Source organism: Aspergillus nomiae (assembly GCF_001204775.2).
Source record: "Aspergillus nomiae NRRL 13137 chromosome Unknown contig00304, whole genome shotgun sequence".
NCBI classification, from domain to species: Eukaryota; Fungi; Ascomycota; class Eurotiomycetes; order Eurotiales; family Aspergillaceae; genus Aspergillus; species Aspergillus nomiae.
In genome coordinates, this window is record NW_015378359.1 from 31,333 (window position 1) to 40,099 (window position 8,767).

The 8,767-nt window shown below is 48.2% G+C and overlaps 3 protein-coding genes across 3 annotated transcripts; 2 read left to right on the top strand and 1 right to left on the bottom strand.

Annotated features, from left to right (window-relative positions):
* Positions 1–1,585: 1,585 nt before the first annotated feature.
* ANOM_007959 (cytochrome P450) lies at positions 1,586–3,397 on the bottom strand (the record flags this gene model as incomplete). Its single annotated transcript, XM_015553215.1, has 6 exons — positions 1,586–1,745; positions 1,796–1,959; positions 2,015–2,099; positions 2,164–2,189; positions 2,251–3,116; positions 3,187–3,397. 6 exons carry the CDS (start codon positions 3,395–3,397, stop codon positions 1,586–1,588), a joined length of 1,512 nt encoding a protein of 503 aa, XP_015403850.1.
* Positions 3,398–3,942: 545 nt separating this feature from the next.
* Positions 3,943–5,481, top strand: ANOM_007960 (class I SAM-dependent methyltransferase; the record flags this gene model as incomplete). Its single annotated transcript, XM_015553216.1, has 7 exons — positions 3,943–3,984; positions 4,054–4,094; positions 4,312–4,356; positions 4,477–4,691; positions 4,742–4,772; positions 4,836–5,190; positions 5,239–5,481. The coding sequence occupies 7 exons, from the start codon at positions 3,943–3,945 to the stop codon at positions 5,479–5,481; spliced, it is 972 nt and encodes a 323-aa protein (XP_015403861.1).
* A 1,185-nt stretch (positions 5,482–6,666) lies between these two features.
* On the top strand, positions 6,667–8,561 carry ANOM_007961 (cation diffusion facilitator family transporter; the record flags this gene model as incomplete). The annotated part of the gene is made up of 5 exons (XM_015553217.1): positions 6,667–6,879; positions 6,932–6,978; positions 7,035–7,130; positions 7,193–7,501; positions 7,563–8,561. Coding segments are annotated over 5 exons (1,614 nt in total), but the record flags the coding sequence as incomplete, so codon positions are not given.
* Between the last annotated feature and the right edge of the window lie 206 nt (positions 8,562–8,767).

Below are 8,767 nucleotides of genomic sequence, written 5' to 3' on the forward strand. Positions count from 1 at the left end.
TCTTTCCTCTCCTTTGACCAACGCGTCTTCCCGCTATCTAAATACAGGTATATCGGATACACTCTGGGAGTATTATCGATTCTCTTCGCGGTATCCAATACCCTGCCTGGGCTTGTTCTTCCGGTGCAAGCCAGCGTCCCCACTTCTGGACAGGCTGGACAGGAGAGGGGACCGGCCCCTGCATCGATATCAGCACTTCCTCATGGTATCGCGCAGCAATACAAATAGTTATGAAAATATGAATCATCTCATTTCCTCTCTCGCCACTCTCAAGGCCTTCCTTGAGCAAAAGGAAGATGATGCTAATCATGCCAATGTTCTGTGCCAGTATTCTGTAGATAACCCAAGAATACGGTGTGATGGAGTCCGAGGCATGCCAACATGAACAGACTCACTATTGCCAGTTGCCTCCGAATGCGATCCCTCGTCCAATTGTCCAAATTGACCAATATCAGTGGTAAGCTGACATCAATCACGTATCAGGTCTATACATGATCTCCATTCTTCTGGCGACAACTTAGTGGACAACAATCCCGTAATCTATTGGAGTATAATCGGATGCGACGTCGCCATCATATGCGCCTGCATGCCCAGTATCCCACCACTTTTCAAACGCCTGTTCTCTGCCGGCTGAGCGACAACAGGATGATAAGGTATGGATGGGGTTAATCCTTTCCCATCTATTCGACTGGATAAGATCGAACAGAAACAAATGTTCGGTTTGTTCCACACGTGCAGATGACAAGATCGATTGCCGCATGCGGAGTTGTGTCATTTCTTGACGGACCGTTGATTTTATTAATTGTCACTGCTCGGATGGCTTCCTGCCAAGTATGAGGGGGTGCCATGCGCCCACGTTTGGTGAATGCTGTGTTGAGAATTGAGAGGTCCAATAAGTAGCTTTGCAAATAGCTCTTGCGTACATGGTGATGTTGCCCTGGAGACTCTGATATTTGTACAATATACATGAAAGGAACAATGAAGGAAAGAGAAAGACGAGGAAAAATGAAGTCGGAAAAGAGAACAACGATACCAAAAGGGGAGATACGAGACGCATATGAGATCGAGATAAAGCAAAAAAGAAATCTCCCCGACTGGGAGTCGAACCCAGGTCTCCCGCGCTTGTTCTCGTATGAGATGACAAGCGGAAATCATGACCGTTAGACCATCGAGGATTTGTTAAGAAAGTTTTTCTTTTCTTGATATATAAACAAAAAGTATTATAGCCAAGATATTGCAACGCCTCCGCTGTCTTGGTCTAAAGACTCTAAACTAGCAAATGTTGTAAAGGCCAACCTTTTTACTTCGATACCTTCAGGCTTGCACAAGTAATCGACTGGGCATGAATTTAAATTAATAGAGCCTATAGAAATAAACAGTAACAAGATTATAGTATCAAGTCTCATCGCTGAACTTCAGTTTCCTTCCAAACGTAATATTAATGATATATATATTTGTCAAGCATGACGAACCGCTATCACTGAAGACCCTACGCTCCCTGGAAACCAATCCGCAACCAAATTCTAAGCTATCTGCATGAGTGTCCATGATATATATATCCGTTCAAGAATTCTTTATAGATCCACTATTTCACTAAAACCCGCACTCCCTTGCTATCCATCTTCGGGAAGGGAAGAAACATATCATGTGCAAGCGTCACATCCTCCAGTGTAGTCTCATACAACTCAAAATCTAGTTCTCTGAGGACCTTAGGAAGGGCGAGGAGAATTTCGGACCGCGCGAGACTTTTCAAGCATTAGTATGTAGGTTAGATCATGATCGAAAAGAAGCATACTTCATGCCAATGCATTGCCTTGATCCTTTGGTAAACGCCACCATATACTTTTCCAATTGCTTCCGCTGTTCCAGGTCCAGCCAACGCTCGGGAATAAACTTATGTGAGTCGGGGAATATCCGCTCGTCGTGGTGCATCAACGTGCTGGACATTCCCACGGGAGTCTGTTTCATAAGCATGCAATTACCAACAAGCGACGACAGAGATCCATAAACTCACCCCGGCGGGTATAGACCATTCTCTAAACTGCAGTGCTCTATCGGGAGCCACTCTTTGCAACCGGGTACTGAGGCCATACGAAAGTCTGGATTGAAATGTTAGTAAGAGAATACGCATCTGTAACGTCTACCGTAAGAAAAGGGACAGACCTTAACCCCTCAAGGATGACCGATGTCTATGTGTCAAACAGTTAGTCGGATATAATTACCAACACAGATACTTCCACCAGGACATACCAGGTAAGGCATTTTCTCGAAGTCCAACAAAGTAGCTGTTCGATCAGGATCCAGCTGGCTGAGTTCCTCTTTCAGTTTCTGCAGTTTGTCTGGGTTATGAAGAAGGTAGAACATCGTCCAAGTCAAAGCTTTGCCTGTAGTTTCAGCCCCTGCACCGACCACTACCTGAACTTCCTGCCATAAGCGCTCCGGAGATTTCTCCTCTGGTGGAAGATTGCTATTGAGCACGTCATGAAAGAAAGTAGGATGGCTGAATTGACTCTTAACCTTGTCATATCCGTTGGCGTTTTGCTCCTCCATGATCGACGTTATAACGTCACGGCAACGACGTTGAAAATGGAATGTCAAGTCCATCTCGGGATTCAACCAAGACAACCAACGCTCTGGTAGAGCATTGAATACTTTGAGAAGCCACGGGAAGGGCTTGATATAGACACCCGATTTTGCAATGCCACTCAATGTCCTGCTCCACCGAGGAACGAAGTCCGGTTCATCAAGGTAGTGGAACCCAGCACCCATAGTGTAATCGGTGACAACATCGGTGGCGAAACAGGTAAATGGGTACTGCAGGGCGACCGGGGTTCCTGTTCCCTTGAATTCCCTCAGACGGTCGCACAGCTTGTCTACCAACGCCTGGATCAAAGATTCGAGCTTTCGTATCCGTGTCATGGCAAAGTACGGGTTCATGTTGGAGCGCAGGAGACGGTGATGATAGTGGTCTACTGTCGCCATTGCCGTCTTGGTTAGCCCGAATTGCCGGGTATAATATTCATACTTATTCCGCGGGCTGTCTCGAGAATATAACACTTCATAATAGTCGGGGTCACTGATATGGAGTTCCCAGGGACTGATGCGCACGATGGGACCTAGGATAAAGGTACAATTAGCCTTATGTCTCGGTCCTTTGCCCTGTTGATAGCTTGCTGCGGGTAGTACCATATTTCTCATGCATCCGAATGATTTGGAATGTATACTGGCCTTCGCAGTAAATATCGTAGTACAATTCATACCATAATGTAAGCGCGGCCAGCTTAGGGCCGGGGAACTTGGCCAATGGGGACAACCATAATCGATACGCAGCCAAAGCAATCAGATAGACCACCCCTGCTAAAGCAATCATCCACGGTTGCAAAAGAAACTGAAACATGCTTCGATCTCGCACAACGTCAGCACGTAGGACAAAACGAGGGAAAGTGAGAAATAAAAAAGCAAAAAATGGGCGATCGGACAAAACATGACCAGGGCTACTATGTCATTTACGCAGTTCTCTGTTCTTCTTTACCTTCCAGCAATACCGAAGGATGCACCGTCGACCGTTAGTATTTCACCCCCGCCCCCATATTCAAACGGTACTGCAGGTATCTCCACCGTCCAAGAAATGGCTGACCTGTCGGAGCAGCCGATCCCTCGGAGGACGCTCCGTTTCTTGAAAATCCTGCCGTTGGCAGGTGGCTCTTGGCTCATTAGTGCAGCGCTATGATCCGGCACGTCCCCCAAAAATCCAATCATGCAACCGATAGCTGGTGGTATCATATCTTGGGACAGGGGCTTCGCAAGTGGTTTTTCCTGTGCCGAATCCTTGTGTTCCATGTGTTTGCCTTCTGCCACGGAATAGTCCACATGGCTTATAAGCGATCAGGGACCCTCTTGGCCCCTTTGTGATCCGTCATATTGAATCCCAGTAGACACACCATGTGCTCCTACCCGCATGCCGGTCCACCTATCGACCCCGAGGTTAGTGTTCCACAATTTGGCGAAGGTAAATTAGAGAACTTTATTAATTGAATATAAATCTGCGTTCAGGCCGACGCGGATCTCTATAGTGATGAGGATTACTCCAGCGCGTACGTATCGCTTAGGGTTTCCGTGGTTGATTCTTAAACTAAATTCCACCCAACAGAGCCGGCAGTTCGACGACATCTTTGTCATCCAGTATCTTACATTATCAGTGAGTACTTTAGTTTGATCCAGCGAAGTCAAATCTCACGTTTCCTCTTCCAGATATGAGGTCTAATTGTTAATCGCCGTCCACCACGTCCAACCACTGACATAGCCTCATAGAATGGACGGCGGTATCATGCATATCGACAAGGAGAATATGTCATTGTAAGCCCCCACTATTATCAATCACCTGGTCATGGACTGATGGAAATCGCACAGCCAAATGATGAAAGAGAACAAGATCGATTAGACCTGGTATTTGAATTCTTCACTTCCGCCTGCCAGTTACTTCTCTCACTTCTGGAAGGGTCACCATATATGTAGTCTTGTGCTGGCGGGAGCATTATATCGATCTCCCATATCAGAAAACCCACGAAGAATCCTAGATATAGGAACCGGAACAGGATTGTGGGCAATTGACATGGCCGAGTACGAAGCTAAGCATATTGGAAGTACATCACTGACAGTGGACAGCCAGTACCCGGAGGCACAGGTCATCGGTGGGAACCGCCAACACCTACATTCTACTTTCGCTGCTAACTGGCAATAGGGACGGACCTGAGTCCGATTCAACCTTCATGGTATGAGCCTACTTGACTTTAGAAGTAGGAAATGGGATGAGTTATTGAGTATAACGGTACCAGGGTGCCACCGAATTGTGCCTTTGAGATCGACGACTTCGAACTTCCGTGGAACTTCGCCCAACCGTTTGATTTCATCCATGCTCGAAGTGTCGAGGGATCCGTCAAGGATTTCCCGCATCTCTTTCGCCAAGCACATCAGCACCTCGTTCCCGGTGGCTGGTTTGAAATGATGGAACCCACCGTCGGCATCTTTTCCGATGACGATAGTATCTCGAACGCGCCGTATCTATCTGAATGGCGGGATATGTTGATCGAGGCGAGTAGAAAGTTTGGCAAAGAGATGGGAGTGGCGAAAAATTACAAGCAGTGGATGACTGAGGCTGGCTTCACGGATGTGACGGAGGAAATATTCAAGGTTGGTAGCTCCTCCATGACGGAGGGCCGGTCCTGTTGACTTCTCTAGGTGCCTTTTTCGCCATGGGCTAAAGACCCCAAGCTGAAGGAACTGGGACGCTACCAGCAAGCTAATATGCTTGAGGCTCTCGACGCGTACTCATTGGCGCTGTTCACTCGATTCTTGGGTTGGAGTGTTGATCAGATCCAGGTGCTTTTAGTAGGGGTTCGACGAGAATTACTAGACCGGAGGCTACATATCTACTCTCGGTACTATCTGGTTTACGGTCGGAAGGAGAAGGAAGACTCGTAGTCATCAGATTGGAGATGTTGGGAGAGTCAAGTACGGTCAGGTTTGTCTGTGCATGGCATTATATCGCCTTTTTCGTTTTGCCTTACCTTTCTTTTGTTTTCTTTCTCTTTCTCTTTCTCTCTTTTCCCTTCCCTTCCCATTCTCCACTCTCCACATGGTTGAATCCAGTGCCATCCCAAGCAATATACGCGCATTCCCACCGACCAGAGAATCAGACATACATACAGGTCAGAAATTGATATCTGCTCCCCGACACATGATGCAGCTTTTCAGATGGATTGTCACTGTGCTATTGGATAGTATCCAGACGTATGAGTGCCAGAGGAGACACCAAACCCTTCCATTCTTCTCGACAGCAGAGACTGCTGCTCAAAACTCAGCAGGTACCTTGGTAGTTAGTAGCCCTGCTGAAACCTCTCTTTGGTTAGTACCTCATCTCGCTACGGGACATACCCCCGATCATGTGACCCCGTTACTCCGTCAGCTTGCATTAGTGTACATATTGGCAGGGTATTTTCATCGGTTGCACGTGTCTGATCGAAACCTAGAACACAACGAGAAGTACTTCTCAGCACTCGAGATGTATGGTCATCTTTCCATGACTTGAAGATTTTTTTTTTTGGGAGGATCTGGGATCTGGAATCCAATATGGCCAACTTGGGGTATGATATTACGCCGGAGTAGAAAAGCTCCCTCCAGTGCCTCCACATATCAAACTTAGTTGCTCCGGTAAATAAACATCGAGAAATTTGCCGGCTCGCCCTACCGGGTGGTGGGGTTGAACGTGTTATGAAGTGGGTGCACGGATGGGATGGTATCGTTCCGTGAAGTCGATCTATCTAGCCAGAAATAGCAATAATATTCACGCCCGCGACGTTTAAAAATCGACGTTGAGACACCTCAAAAACGGTGATAAGACGTGGCGGATAAGGGGCCTTTGTTTGTTGACGAGGAGAGCTACACGGGTTGCGCCCTGCTGCCTGAGGCCATAGGCCGTGAGCATGACGCCACTACAAATGACCGGCCCGGAATCGGAGAAAGCCGCTGGATGCGGTTTTTCCAGACACCAATGGTGAACTAGACGGGGTAGTCACTACTAGTCATGATGCTACCGATATAGTCCTTTTTTTTCGCTCTTCCACCCTAACCCTCTCATTTCACTAGCCTGTCGCTCTATAAATTTCTTCCTCTTGCCCTTTGTGCATATTCTCTGGACATAGCACTCGGACTCGTTTCTGTGCGCCCCTGGAGATCGGGTGGTCGTTATCTCTCTTTTCGCGGACCCGCGCCACCAAGCGCGCCGCATCAAGCTCACCATCATGGGCCTCTCCAAAACCAACAGGATCATAATCCTGTTGGTCATCGACTCTGCGTTCTTTCTCCTAGAATTGATAGTTGGTTAGTATCCATGGACCTGGTGTTGCGTTGTTCTCGATCTCACACCCCGCAGGCTATGCCGTCCACTCGCTTGCCCTTGTTGCTGATTCGTTTCATATGGTATGTATCTCCTGCAGATCCAGTATGGACACCAGCCAAAGGCTAACTATGTCAAGCTTAATGATGTTCTGTCCTTGTGTGTTGGTTTATGGGCCGTGAAGGTCGCCAACCAGGAGACCAATTCCACCACTTCCAAGATGTACACTTATGGAGTAAGCTCTGTTCTTGCGGCGTGGGGGCGGAGTACAAGCTGACCATGATCTTTTCATTACAGTGGCAACGTGCGGAAACCCTCGGAGCCTTGGTCAACGGTGTCTTCCTCGTCGCGCTGTGCATGTCGATTTTCCTAGAAGCGATTCAACGTCTGGTGGAACCCCAGGAGGTGCAAAACCCGAAGCTCGTTTGCATTGTCGGTTGCTTTGGTCTTTTGTCGAATATCTTGGGTCTTCTGTTGTTTCACGATCACTCCCACGGACATGGCCACGGCCATAGCCATGGTGAAGCCCATGGGGTTGAGGATGTGGATGCCGCTGAGCAGGGCAATATTTCCCATGGCGGAAGTGACCCCGCGCGGGGAATCGCAGTACGTTCAGTCTTCCGCAATCGTGTCCTCAGTGATAAACTCTTAACCAAAACCAATATAGGACGAGTGTACACTCTCTTCTCCCGATGCTCGAAGGCGCCGAACCCTTGATAGCCAACATCGCGGATCTACCAGATACAACAGTAACGTGGAAGACATCCAGGTACACCCGGCGACAATGAGACAGGAAATCATCGGTCGCAGCCGCTATGTCGATGAGGAGCAGTCGTCCGAGTCGGACAGCGACCAAACAAACGTCGCTGAAACATCAGAGCGATCGGCTCTCCTTAGCCACAAAGACCGAGCGCGCAAGTATACCGACGAAGCAAACACAGCCCTTTTACCAAATGCTACAGTGGACGACGACGTCCATAAATTCCATAACCACGCGCAACCCAAGTCGAAGGACTCCAAGCATGGTCATAGCCATGGTCACGGCCATGGACATGGACATGATCTCAACATGCGGGGCGTCTTTCTTCATGTCATGGGTGATGCTTTGGGCAACGTTGGTGTCATAGCGTCTGCCTTGGTTATTTGGTTGACTGATTACGAATGGAGGTTCTACGTTGACCCTGGCATTTCATTGGTGATCACGGTGATCATTCTTGCTTCGGCCATTCCTCTTTGCAAGGCCGCATCGAGGATCCTCTTACAGGCTGTTCCTCCCGGTATGAGCATTGACCATATTAAAGAAGACATCGAGAGGCTTCCTGGTATCATCAGCTCCCACGATTTACATGTTTGGCAATTGAGTGACACGAAGCACGTCGCTTCGATCCACATTCAAGTGGATACGGAGATCAAAGGGGAGGGCTCAGAGAGGTACATGCGCCTGGCCAGACAAGTGAGAAGATGCCTCCACGCCTACGGCATTCATTCAACTACGATCCAGCCCGAATTTGCACCGGGAAGCGATGTTGAAGACAACCAACCCGCTTCATCCTATTCCAGCAACGGCCCTTCTAGTCTGCGAGAGGAAGACTCGCGGGCGTGTCTCTTGGAATGCGGCGATGGCTGTACGCGAGGTGGAGAATGTTGTCCCAAGACCACCACCTAAGCTGGCATCATCGTACCGTCCGTCCCGTCAATTTCCCTTCTTTGATCAAAAGCATATCTACTATTCATACCCCCTTTTCTTTTTCGTGTTTCATACCTAGATTGGAGGATTGGTGTCTCGAGGAAAATTATTTGGGTCATGGGTGGGGCATTTGTTTAGAACCTAATACTGTATACTGCGCCTCGGGGGATCTGCTGATATTGTTA